This window comes from Vitis riparia, unplaced genomic scaffold (assembly GCF_004353265.1).
Source record: "Vitis riparia cultivar Riparia Gloire de Montpellier isolate 1030 unplaced genomic scaffold, EGFV_Vit.rip_1.0 scaffold820_pilon_pilon, whole genome shotgun sequence".
Lineage (NCBI taxonomy): Eukaryota > Viridiplantae > Streptophyta > Magnoliopsida > Vitales > Vitaceae > Vitis > Vitis riparia.
Window position 1 is genome coordinate 60,173 of NW_023269799.1, and position 16,785 is coordinate 76,957.

General features: G+C 29.3%; 1 protein-coding gene across 4 annotated transcripts; it reads right to left on the reverse strand.

Annotated features, from left to right (window-relative positions):
* Positions 1-1,581: 1,581 nt before the first annotated feature.
* On the reverse strand, positions 1,582-10,512 carry LOC117910699. Of its 4 annotated transcripts, XM_034824817.1 has the most exons (3): positions 10,360-10,512; positions 2,743-3,437; positions 1,582-2,709 (listed from the first exon to the last, which is right to left on the reverse strand). In XM_034824817.1, the coding sequence occupies exons 2-3, from the start codon at positions 3,401-3,403 to the stop codon at positions 2,024-2,026; spliced, it is 1,347 nt and encodes a 448-aa protein (XP_034680708.1). In that variant the 5' UTR covers positions 3,404-3,437; positions 10,360-10,512; the 3' UTR covers positions 1,582-2,023. The 4 variants fall into 4 exon arrangements, with proteins under 4 accessions (XP_034680708.1, XP_034680707.1, XP_034680704.1 ...); XM_034824816.1 differs by having other exon boundaries at positions 1,582-3,421; XM_034824813.1 differs by having other exon boundaries at positions 1,582-3,437.
* Positions 10,513-16,785: the final 6,273 nt, after the last annotated feature.

Sequence of the window (16,785 nt, forward strand, 5' to 3'; positions counted from 1 at the left end):
TATTTCATGGAGAAATATCGGTCCAGCGATATTTCGGAATAAATCGTGAAAAATCACCGATTTCTCGCGATATATCGGCGATTTTTCACGATATATCGCCTGGTCAACGCGGGTCAAACGAAGTCAACCCCGCTACAGTGCAGTCAAAGCGCTACAATAGCTTCCCATAATCCCATTTGCTGCCGAGGGGATTTGAACCCCAAACCAAAAGGTTTGGGGTTCAACCACTTACCGTTTGGGCTAACTAGCCCCTTGATATATAATGTGCAAAACATATATATATACTTAAACTCAGTATGAAAATATTAAAAGAATATTTTAAAAAGCAAATTAATTATAATTAAATACAAGATCTTTTAATTAATTACCAAAAATATAAAAATTATATAATTTCTTCATAATGTTTTTAATATCATTAATAATTAATTAAATATTAAAAAAATTATATATATATCATAATTTATTTTATATTGTTTAATACAATTGAATTAAATGGATCATATTTTAATATTAATATATATTTTAAAATTAGACATATTATAATCAAATATCATAATATTAAGTGTAATTTAATAATAAATATACACTTATAAAATTCATATTTTTATCGATACATACGATATTATTATCAAATATAATAAATCATGATATACATATATCAAAATTTTCAATAAAATAACTTTAGAATGTCTATTATACTTCTAATTATATTATTATGAGGTTTTCTTTACATTTTTATGAGTTTTTAACAATTTTAAGCTTATCAATATTTTTTTCCAAAATATCCGCCGATATATCTCCGATATATCCGATATATCCGTAAAATCGAAGTACCGATATATCCGTGATTACCGATATTTTCATCCTTGCTTATAACACAATAAAATTAAAAGAAATCAATTATCATCAATTTTAATGAAATTTCTCTAATTAAAACTCTAGAGTATAATTCAAATGCATCTAAATATCCATAAGAGTTAATAATTTTAATTAATTTTGAAAAATCAAATGTTATGTGGTGATGTTTTTCACCTTCCAATATTTAGAATTGCTCGCTTAAACCAAGGTGGACATTAAAAAAGTAGACATGAGTAAGTAGCTCCCCGCCTCGTCGGAGCAATTGACCGTGTTGAATCCATCCACAATGACCTGGCAACATAGCACAACATCTTCACCCACACCTCACTCACCGTCTGAGAGGGTGGTGTACGAGGACGATACAGTCCGTATGAGGACGCCCATTCACTATCCGTACGAGGACGATCCCGGTTTTTTGTCCGTATTATCCCTTGCATTCACGATGGATTCAAATATTTGGCGCTTAAGCTGACCTCTCGCAGGAGGAAGTTGCCTTCCACGGTAAAGATTCCGTGGTACTATTTTCGGAACATTTTCACCTTCCAATATTTGGAATTGCTCACTTAAACCGAGGTGGGACATAAGAAGGCAGACATGAGTGAGTAGCTCGCCGCCTCGCCGAAGCTGCTGACCGTGTTCAATCCATCCACAGTAACTGGCAGCATAGCACAACATCTCCACCCACACCTCACTCACCATCTTCCATTTCTCTCCCATCTCCATTTCCAGTGTGTTCAACGTTTTGGCAAGCCTACATGCCTCGAATAACACCGACTTGCTTTTATCTCCTTTCACTTTTATTGGCTCAACTTCCGTGTCAACTTCAAGCAGCAATTTGCAAGCCTCATTTCTGTTAGATATGGACTCCCTTCTTTGCTGGAAGAATCTTTTAGCCTCTGAACAAGTGTCTCGGAACCTCAACTCCCCTATCCCTTTTGGCAGCATAAATGGACACATAACTAACAGATACAACATATACTCAGACAAACATTTGCTTATTTTGCATGTTGATTTGAGATTGGTATCTGGGGATTCGTCCACATCACAAGGGTAACAGAGATCTGTAGCAATATGCCAAAGGAGGAGGCTGTGATCAAATTCTACATCAACTATACTCCAACCAAGTTTATCAAAAGACCCATTTTTTCTGGTCACATAATCACCTCTATGTTTGAGTAGCTAGCGACTTGAGATCCCTGACATCGTTTGTCATCTCTACGAGGCAGCTGAAGATGGGTTCCTTCATGTCATCGACCTTCTCCCAAGTCACGTACCAGTACCTCTCCAAGAATTTGTTCATGTCAAAGAATCTAGGAACCTCATCAATTTCGTCTCTGCGGCAAGAATCGATTAAGTTGTTCTGTGCCATGCGTCTAGACCATCTCTTGTCACTCGTTAGAACCGATCGAAAAGAGGTAATGGCTCGGCAAATGGAACCAGTCAGGGAGCACTTCTTACTGCTCAACCAGACAATGGTCCAGTCAGACAAAATCAGCATAATGATAGCGTAAATCTCCAGAAAAATTGCTCCAAAAAGTAACGTGTAAGTAATGTTGATGTCAATGTTTGAGAACTGGTGCTTATGGATAAAGAAGTAGAAGGCCGCTAAGGTGGAAATAGTGGACAAGAAGCTGGTAGTGCGGAGAAAAATGCCTAGTAGAGAATAAACCACTGTTGCCTTGGTGTAGAGCACATCATACAAGAAACTAAGCTCCATTTCTACCACTTCGAAGGCCCCTTCGAATGGCAATTCCTTGATGAAGCGCTCACTGTTTTGCTGGTCATCCAAGCTGAGGATGAGGTCTGCATATAGACGCCTGAATTGGTTCTCGAATAAGTAGTAAGCTTTATAAATATATTTTCCACTCGGAATAGTGATGTCATCACCAACGGTAGATTGAAGTGGATTTTCACCAGTCTTTTCTTTCCTGGTTCTAGAAACGTCCATTTTGTCTTTCAATGAACCATATTCCTTCATGAACTCAGCATAATCAGGTCCAGGATCAGGAACTGGAAGCAAAGAATCTCTAAAGTGATTCTTGCTTGCAGATCTCAGAACCCACGTCCTCTCTCCATACTTGATAATTCCAGCCACAAACATTGGGATGGATAGAAATGTGAGTGGAGTTCCTGCCCATGACCTCAGAAACACGTAGAAAGCCACTCCAACTTGGACAACTAGTCCAAGCAAGTGCCTTAACCACAACTCATTATCTTCTAAGGAGTAAGCCGTGATAGTGTCCGGACCACCAAGGTGCAAGAGAAGGAATGGCGCCCAAAACGCCATGAGGGTATAGTTTGGATCCAGAAGTTTCCCTTCCGAATCTCCTTGGCTGTTTGAGAGGGTACCAAGGGATACTGTCGCCACCCAGTCTGCGGACAAGTAGGCCGACCAAATCAGGATTCTGATCCAAGGTGTGACTGTGTACTTTCGTCGGTTGCTAAAGATGATTAGGACGATTTGTAGGAAAAGGCTTAGTAGAACCATCAAGCGTAGCTCCCATTCATTCCAAAGTTTCTGCACACTTTCTGGGAATATCTGCATTGCTCTCGCGCCTGTTCTCTGTAAAAAGATTAAACTGAAAACAACTAAACATTCAAAAATATTAGAGCCAAAAATGAAGAATAAAATAATAAATTTGTAAAATAAAACTCTTAAATTCATACCAATCATTTTTCACTTTTATTCATTTGCCACTTGTAACTTTCCAACATTTATAACTCAACATTAAAATTTATCACTTAATTTTTAATCTTCAATTTTATTAAACACCTTATTAATAGCTTCAATTTTCACTTAAAATTAGAAAGATAGGTTGTTTCACCATTTTTTTACAAACTATTTTTAAATTAAAGAATAAAAATAATTTTTATAAATTTTATTAAAAGAAATAAGGGTTTTTGACAAGTTGTTTTTAAAAAACAAAAAACAAAAACTTGCTTCCATAAATTATTTTAAAAAATGATTTTTTTATTAAATTAATTAGTTAAAATGGATAAAATAATATTTTTGATATAAATGTCCTTTACTATTTTAAGTAATTAGATTTCAAAAATTGGGCTTCAAATGATCCTTTTAATCAAATAACTCTTTTCTATTTTGATTTTGTAAAAACATTGTAAATTTAATTTATATAAGATTAATTAAATTTAATTCAAGTCTTATTAAAAATAAAATTAGTTTTTTAATTACAAATAAATTAAAAAATTAATAGGTTTTAGTAAAACATGAATAGTAATATTATAATAAAATCATAAATTATATTTTTTTTATAAAAAAAATACTATTTATTTTAATATGTATTAAAAAAATATGGATATTAACATTTTCGTAAAAGAGTCATTAATTTCTTTTTTGTTAAAAGTGAATAATAATAATATTTAATGATAAATTGTTAGTAATATTGTATTTAAAATGAATATAAAATAAAGTTTAGCTTTTTTAACATGTAAATGAACAAAAAATTTTCATTACACGCACACATTTAGTCATCAATTACAAGCACAATATTTTAGAATGTTTGGATTTAATATATAACTAATCAAATCAATTTTTTGAATTTCAAATTATTCTCAAAAATTAAAAGATTCATCAAAGAATTTAAATTATTAATTATGTGTTACTTAATTTAGAATCTATTTAAGTAATAAGAAAATTAAAAAATTATAGTTGTGTATAAAAAAGAAATAGTAAAGTCATAATTCATGATATATCAATTTTCATCTCTTATTTTTTGTAGTAATTAGATCTATTTTTTTTAGTTTCAATTATAATATTTTTAATACTTGAAAATTTTTATCATTCAAGGTAGAAACATTTTTAAGAATCACTGTCAAACATACTCTAAGTTATTAACTTTTTAAATTAATTTATCAAATATCATCTTCTATTTAGCATTGAAACTTCAATTATATTGTTCCCTAAAATCAAAATAAAAGTATTATGTCTAGTAACAAAATCTAAACCTGTCCTACGTGAGTTAGAGCCAAAAAATGAAGAATAAATGATTAATGGTTGATAGGAAAAGAATATCATATGAGAACAACAACAAAAATAATAATAATAAACATAGAAACACACAATTGGGACTTTGGCAATAACAACATATGAACTTACAAGTAAGAAATACTTGAATAAAGGGCTGGTTTTGGCTCTCCTACGACTCCTTTTTGTGACTCACAATTGGGAGTCCTTTGTGTGTGTATTTATAAGGGAAAATAGAGTTTCCCTGGAATCTGAGGAAAGGATGTGGTGCAGGAGTTGTTGGTCACAGTACGCATACTTTAAGGGCATCACCAGCAACAACATGATATTTTCTCTACTTCATTATAATGCAAACATAACTCTTTTCCTTTCATTTATTCCCAATTTTGCTTTGTGCAGAATCATCTGATCACAAGGGTGTACTCATAGAGTCATATTAATAAATGTAAGGGAGAAGCCCAGAGTGTAGGACTTGGTCACAAGTCGAGAAACACATGCTGATTTCGCCTTTGATTTTGTGGAACAGTGTTATGGCTGCAATATTGATGGGTTGATATCTAACCCAAATTCAACTGGAATACAAAATAATTGATCAAAATCTAACCCAAATTGACTTCATACCCAAATTATTAAGCCAAAACTTAACCCAACCTCATTTCTCTAAACCCGCTTGAGTTTAAGGTAGTCAAGTTTTATTTCAGGTCAATTGAGTTATATAATTCAAAATCCTTCTATAATGTTTTATTTTCTTCTTTTTTTTTTTAACAAAATTTCTATATATTTATATGAAAATTTAAATAATAAAATAAGACAATTTAGATATAACAACAAAAATATAAAAACAAATTTATATATATATATTTTTTAAAATGAAGATATATATTATAGAATATTAATTTAACATTTTTTCACAAAAATATAAAAAAATGAATATTATTGTACGAGATAATATTTATTATAAATATTAAGAAACATTAAACTGAATTCAAATTAGGTTTATTCAAACCTGAGGAAAATATAATGTTTTTTTGAATTATATAATTCAAAATTCATTTATAATATTTTTTTAATAAATTTTTTATATATTTATATGAGAAATTAAATAGTAAATAAGAAAAAAATATATATGTAACAACAAAAAGTAAAAATAAATTTACATTTAAAAAAAATGAAAATATATATTATATAATATTAATTTGATGTTTTTTCTTAAAAATCTAAAAAAAATGAATATTTTTATATAAAATAATATACATTATAAATATTATAGAAACATAAAATTGCATTCAAATTAAGTTTATGTTGTCCAAACCTTAATCTTAACCTAGGCACAAACCAAATTGAATTTGATTTGAAAACTTTAACTCAAGCTCAATCCCAATAATAAAGATGATTATCTACACCCGCCAAACATTATATCAAGTTTAGATTGAGTCGAGTTGACCCGCCCCAAATTGCACCCTAAGCACTATGCAATGAATAATGAACTTGTGCATTCACTTGAAAAGTTCCCTATCATCAGTGACAGAACGGTACTATATTCACTGAGTATGGCTTATGCTTTCTTTTTCTTTTTCCTTTTTCACACCTCACTCGTTAATTTTCTTGTTTTTTAGATCCTCCTGTGCCACATTTTACCTTCCAACCATTATTTCTTAACTACGAAAAAACTCACAAGACTAGACAGAAGATTAGCACAGAAAGATGCAGCAGATTCTCCATGCCTTGCTCCTCTTTTTCTCCTTAGGCTCAACTCATGTGTCATTGACCAACTCAAAGATCAAAGGGAAATAATAATTTGTTTAAAAATTATTATTGCATAATTTTATGTTTAAAAATGATATTGTAATTGTATATTTTTTAATTGATGGATAATTATGATATTTAAAAATAAAATCTATTATGGTATTATTGTCTTGATCATAATGAAGCAATAGAGGATCATTACCTTGTTCATGGAAGCTAACATACAAATGTCGGTATCTTAGGCCTGCAACATAATATCTTTAGATCTTTGAAAATAATGTCTCAAATCCTCGGGATTGTAAGGTACATAAGGGGATTAGAGTGCTCAAAAGCCTCAGAATGGTAAGCCTGATTATAATGCCATGTCGAATGTTACAAAATGGGAGAATTATGTTTTGATGGGCCAATTTGGGAATAATAACATTCTCGGAACCCAACTTTCCATAATACAAGATATGTCCACTGTTTGGAAAACTATTAAAGGAAACCTGCATTCTGGTCTGAGGTGTTATTTCATACCGAAAATACCCCTCCATTGTTCATCGTCCCTGTGAAAGGTCCCGATATTTCCTACCAGCCCACGCAGGATACAAAATCTGTCCAATTTTATTTTATTTTTTTTATAAAAAACATAAGATGCTATTTGGTAATCTGATCATGATTTGCAGGCAAAGGTTGGATTTTTCAGCATGGCTCAAAAATCGTGGATTTAGGGTTTGTGAAATTTAAATCCAATGGCCCAAAATCAAAGAGACCCCTAGATCAGATCAAGAAAACACATGGAGGAACAAAAAAAGCACTTTTTTTTTGTTTTTCTTGGGGGTTTTGCATGGATTTTGTCGGAAATCAAACGAGGATGAATTTTCCCGGAAATCGAATGGGGGATGGATTTTCTTGGGAATCAAACGGGGGTTGCAAAAAAAAAAAAAATAACTTGATTAGATTAGTACCTGCGAGGATTGAGAATGGCAGAGGAAAAAATAGGGCTTTTTTTAGGGATTCTCTCGTCTGGAGGCCAACTTCAGAAAAGGGCCTCGGAAATCAAACGAGGATGGATTTTCTCAGAAATCAAACGAGGATGAATTTTCCCGAAAAGCGAATGGGGGTGGATTTTCTTGGGAATCAAACGGGGGTTGCAAAAAAAAATAATAATAACTTGATTAGATTAGTATCTGCGAGGATTGAGAATGGCAGAGGAAAAAATAGGGCTTTTTTAGGGATTCTCTCGTCTGGAGGCCAACTTCAGAAAAGGGCTCCTTGATGCCCGAGTGAGAGACGGTGGCTGCTGATAGGGACAATTAAAGGGCAATTTTGGAATAGCATTTTAAAACAGTAGATAGTGCATGTTTCCTTTAATATTTTTCCAAACAGTGGACATATCTTGGATTATGGAAAGTTGGGTTCCGAAAATGTTATTATTCCCAAATTGGCCCACAAAACATAATTCTCCCTTACAAAATGGTGAGACTATGATGGCTGAGGTGGTGGTTCACTGTGTGAATTTTTTGGAAATGTTTTTATTTTCTATAAAGATCTCTTTGGCCGCTTAATTCATCTGTCCTTTCCCGCTTCTGAATGAGAAGTTTTTTTTTATTCCCTGATCTACGAGCACCCTGAGAAAAGTGATCTATGAAACTTACAGGCTTTCGACTGAAAAGTGACCAATGGAATAGGCTTTAGAGTAGCTCTTTCCAAATAGGTCGGGAAATAAAACTTAAGGAGGTCTCTAGTTGCGATTCACAAGTGTAAATAGAATTCAGGTGAAACATAGGAATTCCAGAGTAAGAATAATAGGCAGAATATCAGATCAGTTCACCTTAAGACCTCATCTTAAGCCTGTGTTATGAATCTTAAGCCTATGTTCGCACGGTTTTAAAAAAATAAAAAAAATAAATGAGAAATCGTCTTTTAAAGAAATGATTTTCACAAAAAAAAAACATATATGTGAGAAATTCTCAAAAGAAAAATAAAAATAAAAAAATCAAGTGGGAAATCATCTATTTAAGAGACGACAATAAAAGTGAGAAATTATCACTTAAATTGAAAAAAAAACACTTGAAAAATCGGAAATCATCTATTTAAGAGACAACAACAAAAGTGAGAAATTCTCACTTAAATTGAAAAAAAAAAAACTTGGAAAATCGGAAATCGTCTATTAAAGAGACGATTTCCATATTTTTAAAAGTGAGAAATTCTCACTTCAAAAAAAAAAAAAAACTCTTCAAAAATCCATTTTTTTATTTTTTATTCTATTTATATAATAATATAATTATTATAAATATATATTATAAAATTAATTAATTTTATTTACTAAATTTAATATATAAATAACATACTAAATTTAATATAAGATAGATAATCTATTTTAAAAAATACAAACTCGTCTTTTCTTTTTGGTGAAGATGGAGCGAAGACCCGATTTGGTGAAGATGGAGCGATAGCACCAGTCTCTTGTTGCGGTGAAGCTGAAGCAGGACATTAGGATCCCCAGATTGAAATGGATGGAGTGAAGTTCAGGCCTCGTATACGCTAGTAAAAGCACATGGTGTTTAGGTATGGGGAAAAGCCATTGTAATACTTAGGTTGCAGACAGCGTAGGAAAGCAGAGACTAAAAAACTCTAGAAGCGAAAAAGGAAACGTCAAAGCCGACGCCACGACCATAACATTCGGATCACGTGTTCATAACCTCTCGATATAGATTCTGTGTTTTTTTTGGGCATCTTTTTCCCAGTCAAAAATCCCAAACTTTTTTTTTAAACCAAAATTTTTTGTTGACTCTGTCTATTTAATTTTGACGCCGTTCAAGAATTGGAAAAAACAATAGCCACACGTATTAATACCGATATGGAATATGGACTTATGGTTGAGCAGGATGGCCACCCACCAATTAGGTGGAAGCACATGTTCATCTGTTGTGGCATTGAAGATAAGAGATTTTATGAGGCTGGATCACTTCAGGGCAAACCTCCCTCCGTATTAGCCTCTTTCGTCCTCCTTAATTACAAAAACATCTCTTTCATATGCACGAATCATACTTGAAGGTATACTTCTAGGTAGAGAGAATGAACGACTTTAATACAAATACAAACTCATGTGCCTTGATAATACCATCGTAGACTGGTGCTATCGCTTACCTCTACTTAGTCGATTCCCTGTGTTCATGGCTTTGAATTTTCGGAAATGCTTTTATTTTCTATAAAGATCTCGATGACCGCTTAATTCATCTGTTCTTTCCCGCTTCTGAATGAGAAGTGGTTTTTTTTTTATTCCCTGATCTACGAGCACCCTGAGAAAAGTGATCTATGAAATTAACTTACAGGCTTTCGACTGAAAAGTGACCGATGGAATAGGCTTTAGAGTAGCTCTTTCCAAATAGGTCGGGAAATAAAATTTTAAGGAGCTCTCTAGTTGGGATTCACAAGTGTAAATAGAATTCACGTGGAATTCCAGAGTAAGAATAATAGGCAGAATATCAGATCAGTTCACCTTAAGAGCTCATCTTAAGCCTGTGTTATGAATCTTAAGCCTATGTTCGCACGGTTAGAAATAGAATTTTAAGGAGACCAAAAGTCGGCAATTGTTTCAACCAGCCTAGATCTTGATACAATTTAAGCCGTTAAACGAACTCAACATTCTCCGAGTCAATCCATGCAATCCAAAGTCTCATAAATTTTAAACAATTTCTCAGACGAATAAACAAATAAAGCATAATTAAAAAGAAGAAGAAGAAAGAAGTCGGTTTGAAAGCAAAATAAGAAGGGAAATGTACCAGAGTATGACGGTGGTGGGTTGGTTGGAGCTGTTCACGGTATTCCGCTCATGAAGGTGGGAGTAGTGTACTGGTGAGAAGGTGGATGGCCGGAGATGGTGGCCAACGGCAGTGAGAATGGTGACTTTGTGACCCTTGAATGGGTTGCATTAGTAGTTTTAAACCAGAGAAAAGACCAACTTTTAAGAAACCAGACAGAAAGCCCCAAAAACAAAAAAAAAAGAGGAGAGAGATTCGTCTTTTGGGTGGTGAGAGTACAGTGGGGAGCTAATACTGATAGTGCATATAGGGTCGTTCCTTTACAAGCACATATTTTTTATAAGAGCACGGCTGTTTTAAAAAATAATTTCTAAATTATTGTAATAGAAAAAATAATTTCAAATCTATATAGTTTTGTAAGTGAAAAATAGTCTATTTAAGAGATGATTTTTTAAAAAATAAAAAATAAAAAATTTAAGAAGTGAGAAATCATTTCTTCAAGAGATGATTTTCACAAAAATAAAAAATAAAAAATAAAAAAATTAAGAAGTGAGAAATTATCTCTTCAAGAGACGGTTTAAAAAAAAAAATAAAAAAAAATAAGTGAGAAATCGTCTCTTAAAAAGATGATTTTAAGAAAAAAAAACATATATGTGAGAAATTCTCAAAATAAAAATAAAAATAAAAAAACCAAATGGAAAATCATCTATTTAAGAGACGACAACAAAAGTGAGAAATTCTCACTTAAATTGAAAAAAAAAACTTGAAAAATCGGAAATCGTCTATTCAAGAGACGATTTCCATATTTTTAAAAGTGAGAAATTCTCACTTCAAAAAATAAAAAAATAAAAAACCTTTCAAAAATCCATTTTTTCATTCTTTATTCTATTTATACAATAATACAATTATTATAAATATATATTATAAAATTAATTAATTTTATTTACTAAATTTAATATATAAATAACATACTAAATTTAATATAAGATAGATAATCTATTTTTTTTCTCTTACTTTGGAAAAAAAAACTATTATCAATTTATGTGAAAAATAAATTTTAAAATAATTGTTATTAATTTATTAAATAATTATTTAGTATATTATTTTAAAAAAGCCCAAGCAAAATCGTCTATTCAAGAGAGATTCCACACCACCTTTAAAAGTGAGAAATTCTCACTTAAAAAAAAAAATAAATAAATTTAATATATTATTTAGTAAGAGAAAAAAATGGATTTTTGAAGGTTTTTGTTTTTTTTTTTGTTTGAAGTGAGAATTTCTCATCTTTAAAGGTGGGGTGGAAATCATCTCTTGAGGAGATGATTTCCACTTGGGCTTTTTTAAAATAATATATTAAATAACTATTTAATAAATTAATAACATATGTTTTTAAAACTCGGTTTTCATATATAAATTGATAATAGTTTTTTTTTTTTTAATTCCAAAGTAAGAGAAAAAAATAATAGATTATTAATCTTATATTAAATTTAGTATGTTATTTATATATTAAATTTAGTAAATAAAATTAATTAATTTTATAATATATATTTATAATAATTGTATTATTGTATAAATAGAATAAATAATGAAAAGGTGGATTTTTGAAGGTTTTTTTTTGAAGTGAGAATTTCTCACTTTTAAAAGTATGAAAATTGTCTTTTGAAGAGACGATTTCCCACTTCTCACTTTTGTGTGGAAATCGACTATTCACTTGGTTTTTTTTTTCCTTTTAAGTGAGAATTTCTTTCATATATATATTTTTTTTTATGGAAATCGTTTCTTTAAGAGACAATTTCTCACTTTATTTAATTTTATTTTTTTTAAATCGTCTCTTAAAGAGACGATTTCTCACTTCTTAAATTTTTTTATTTTTTATTTTTTTGAAAATCATATCTACAAATTTTCACTTACAAGTTATTTTATCTTTCCTATTTGGATAAAACTATGGTAGATTTGAAATTATTTTTTAAAACTATTATAATCTTATAAAAAAAATCCCACACTCTTTACTTTGGGGGTACATGCCCACTTTGATTCCAAAATTGAAAGGTTCATACCCACTTTTTCCGAAAAAAAGAAAAAAAGAAAAAAAAAAGATAAACCTTTTTACAAGTAAAAGTGACATAATGATGAGAGAAACGTGTGTATATCAATAATTCCATTCACTGATTCCATTTTCAATTTTGTTGAGTCATCAATCAAGTTTCTTTAATTAAATAAATTCGAATCAATAATTCCTCCTTCACGTTTGTTGGATTCATCAATGAAGTTTCTTGCAGTGGAGGCCAGCAGTGATCCTTTCAGTTATATCACACGGTGCCTTTAGCAGTGTAAATATAAACAGGTTTCACATTTGATAGCATTCAAATACTAATGAAATAAAACATTTTAGTACTTGATATATATAAAGGGTGCAATCCTCAAGCAACAAACATGTTTTTATAATTGGATCGCTCAATTGAACTAGAAATATTAAGGATCATGATTCATTGGTTAGTGTATTCGGGGTTCAATTATGGTCGATCATCATGATGTGATGTTGGGATGCCATTATAAATATATAATTTATATTTTATTAAAATTAAAAATAAATATAAATAATTAAAAAATATATAAATAATTAGCATATTAATAATATTTGATTTTTTTTAAACTTTAATATTATTAAATTAAATGATGAAAAAGATAAATATAAATATATTAATATTTTCAATTTTTATCTTATAAAACATTTATAATCTTTAAAGTGTAAAGATATATTTAGGATGGAAGAAATATATATATATATATATATATATATATATATATATATATATATATAAATATAAATAATTAAAAAATATATAAATAATTAGCATATTAATAATATTTGATTTTTTTAAACTTTAATAGTATTAAATTAAATGATGAAAAAGATAAATATAGATATATTAATATTTTCAATTTTTATCTTATAAAACATTTATAATCTTTAAAGTGTAAAGATATATTTAGGATGGAAGAAATATATATATATATATATATATATATATATAGATATATATAGTATAATCAAGCATAAGAAAACCATTTTTCTTAATATTGTTTTTCCTTCCTTAATATTTTATGAGAGCCAAACATAGTATTTATATAGAAGCCTTAAAAGAAGTGAAATGAATTTGAAGTAATATCTAATAATAATTTATTAACTTTGAATCAAAATTTTATTTTCTTTTCACTTTATCTTTTTTATTTATTTTAAAATATTAAAAATATAAATTTATTCAAAATTTGCTAAAATATAATAATAATAATGAAGTTCTAATATTTTATAAATTAAAATTAATTTGACAAGATAAATTATTAATATAATTTTTAATTATTTAAATAAATTAATGTTAATATAGAAAGTTGTTACCACATATTTGGAAATAAAATTTTAGAAATAAAATTTCAAATAAAATATTTTATATAAATCAATTTAATTTTTTTTATTTAAAATATAATAAAACATGTTTTAATAAAAGTATTTTTAATTTTTAAAATAAATAAATATAAATATATTAAAGAAATTTAAGCTAGATTTTTTATAAAAAATTGATAAATATTATCTTTAATCATACTTATGTCAATTGCACTTATAAAATAATTTTAATATGTGTATTCTTGCTTATTTTATCATTTTTTTTCTTTTTAAGTTTTCTAAGTATTTTCATGAATTTTGAATTATTTTTATTTGATTCATATTTTTGTCAAAATATCCATCGATATTTGTTTGATTTTTTTTTATGTATTCGTAAAATTCAAATGCAAATATATCCATATTTACTGATATTTCAAATATTGCTTCTCATTTATTCAACTATGGAAACATAGCACAAGTAATTAATGGATATTTAGGCGGATTGGTGTAACAATGGAGGCTAGTTAACAGCGGTGGTGTTGCCGAAATTAATGGACATTTAGGGTTATAGGTTTCAAAAACTATTTGGGCTTAATTGATTTTCCAAACCCACTTTGGGATATTTAGGGTTTTAAAAGAGAAGTAAAAACAATTATTATGTTTAAGAATGATATTTTCAATTTTCCTTTTTAAGTTATTGATAATTATGATATTTAATTTATTTTTTTTTTGCTACTATTAGAAAATACACTATTATTGTCTTGGTCATAACTAAAAGTGCACAATCTCTTTTGAGCTATAAGAGATTACCTTGTTCATGGAAGCCCACAATGATGTCCATATATAAATGTCAGTATCTTTGGTTTGCAATATAATATTGTTCTTTGAAAATGATTATCCCAAGTCCTTGGGGATTATAAGGTACATATAGGGATTGATGTGTAGTAGAGCCTTAGGATGTTAAGTCTCAAAAGTCGAAATAATGCAAAGTTGAATGTATAAAAAGGTTTTACCTCCCTACATTAATAATCAATTTGCTTTAAAATGAGATGACTAAACCCTTGAGCTTAGCAAGTGGTGTCAAGTTATGGATTCACGTCACCAGAACCTCATGTTCTCAAATTTTAAATTTGTGATAATAGTACTCGTTGGATTAATATGATAGCATAAACACTAAGCCCCAAAATAAGCTTCAAGATAGGTGTGTTGTACCTGGTTTTCAATCCTAGGATGGAAGTACTATAAAGCACTAGCTAGGTAGTAAACTCCAAGTTTTCAACATTAGGATGGATGTGATGTAATTCTCAAAGATGGTTAACTCAACAACCTCATTGTAAGTTGTCTCAGGTTTACATCTCTATGATGGGTGTGTGGTAAAGTCTCAAGATAGGTGTTTTCCAAACCTTTTTAAGTAAGCTTTGGAAAGTCATCATGTCCTCCTCAGAACAATAAGTGTCGAGATATTAGTATTATAAAGCCTTGGGATGATCGCTTGGCCTAGAATAGTAAAACTGCGAGATGGGTGCACTATAAAACATTAGAATAGGTTTATTGTAAGCCTCTGGGGGGTGTTATTGCTTATAGCCAATCGACTTGGGAAAGTGTGTTTTGAACCTTGACATAGTAATATAAGGTTAGTTTGATAATGATTTCAGGAAACATTTTTAATATAAAAAGTATTTTTTAAAAAATAATAATTAGGTGTTTGTCAAAATTTAGGAATCATTTTTAACAACCTGAAAATCATTTCTAGTATTAAAAAATAACTTATAATTTTTTTTGAAGAAATATTTAATAGTGATTCTTCTAAAAATACTTTCAAATAAAACACTCTCACCAAAAAACTTCAAGTAAAAACATTGTCAAACATATGGATGCGGTGAAGGCAACTTTTGAGATAAGTGTGTTTAAGCATTAGAATGGTAAATCCTAGATTAAAGTAATATCAAATATCATAAAAAAGTTATCTTCTTTTATTGATACTTAATCGATGTATCCAACTATCATGATGAAAATCTTAAAACCGACAATAAAATAGGTCATGAATGAGAAGTAAGCATTATGTACACATTTTGGATTAGGAATAGTTTTGTACATGTTTCATTCACGAAGATTGTAGAAATGCTTTTTTATGATTTTTTTTTGAAGTACCATGCCTTTAAAATCTTTAATTATTGAATTTTTGAAAATCAATGTCAATAATTGTATTTTAATTACCTAGCTACAATCTAAAAATTAAATTGAGGTATTAACTCCACTAAATAATAGAATGACCATAGCTCGAATAAACATTAATTAAATGTGATAAAACTATAGACTAAGTGGACATTGCTGGTTTTGGACAACGTAAAACCAGTGTGCACCCAAGGCTCGAAGATATAGTATCTAGTTTGAAGAAAAGTTTAGGTATTCTTTTGAAAAGTTTAGGTATTTTGTATATTGTATTGCATTATGCCAGAAATGTATTAAGAAAAATTATTTTTTCATATTAGGATAATTTCATTTATCTCTCTTAAAGTTTTAACTAAATATATATAACTTTTATTGGTTTGAAACTTCATCAAATATCTTTCATATATTTTATATTTATTATTTTCATTCACCTCTCATTTCATCCAAAATAAGAAAGGTGTTTGGTAAAATTTCAAACTAATAAAGGTCAAGTGTATTTGATAAATCTTGAGGAGAGATGAGTGACATTAATCTTTCTTGTTCGATTTTATCATAAAAAAAATTAATTAAACATAAAAGGTATGTTTAATGTGGAATAAAGAGGTAAATGGAATAAATGAGAAGTATATTTTACATATCATACAACTTTGTAGAGAGAAATGTATGAATTGGCACCTAAAAAAATAGTACTTTGTATCTATCTTGCAAATGTAGTTTATAAGTATCCTATATGCAATATAATTCATTGAGTCAAATACAAAAACATAAACCCTAAACATATGAGTATTTGAAATATTAAGGATGGCCAAGGATTGATTTTACTTCACCATCTAATATTTGGAATTGCTAACATAAACCAAGATGTGCAATAAGAAGGCAGACATGAGTGAGCAGCT

What these genes read in the sequence shown, in the direction of transcription:
- LOC117910699 (XM_034824816.1), bottom strand. Translation starts at nt 3,403, where the DNA reads ATGCAGATATTCCCAGAAAGTGTGCAGAAACTTTGGAATGAATGGGAG.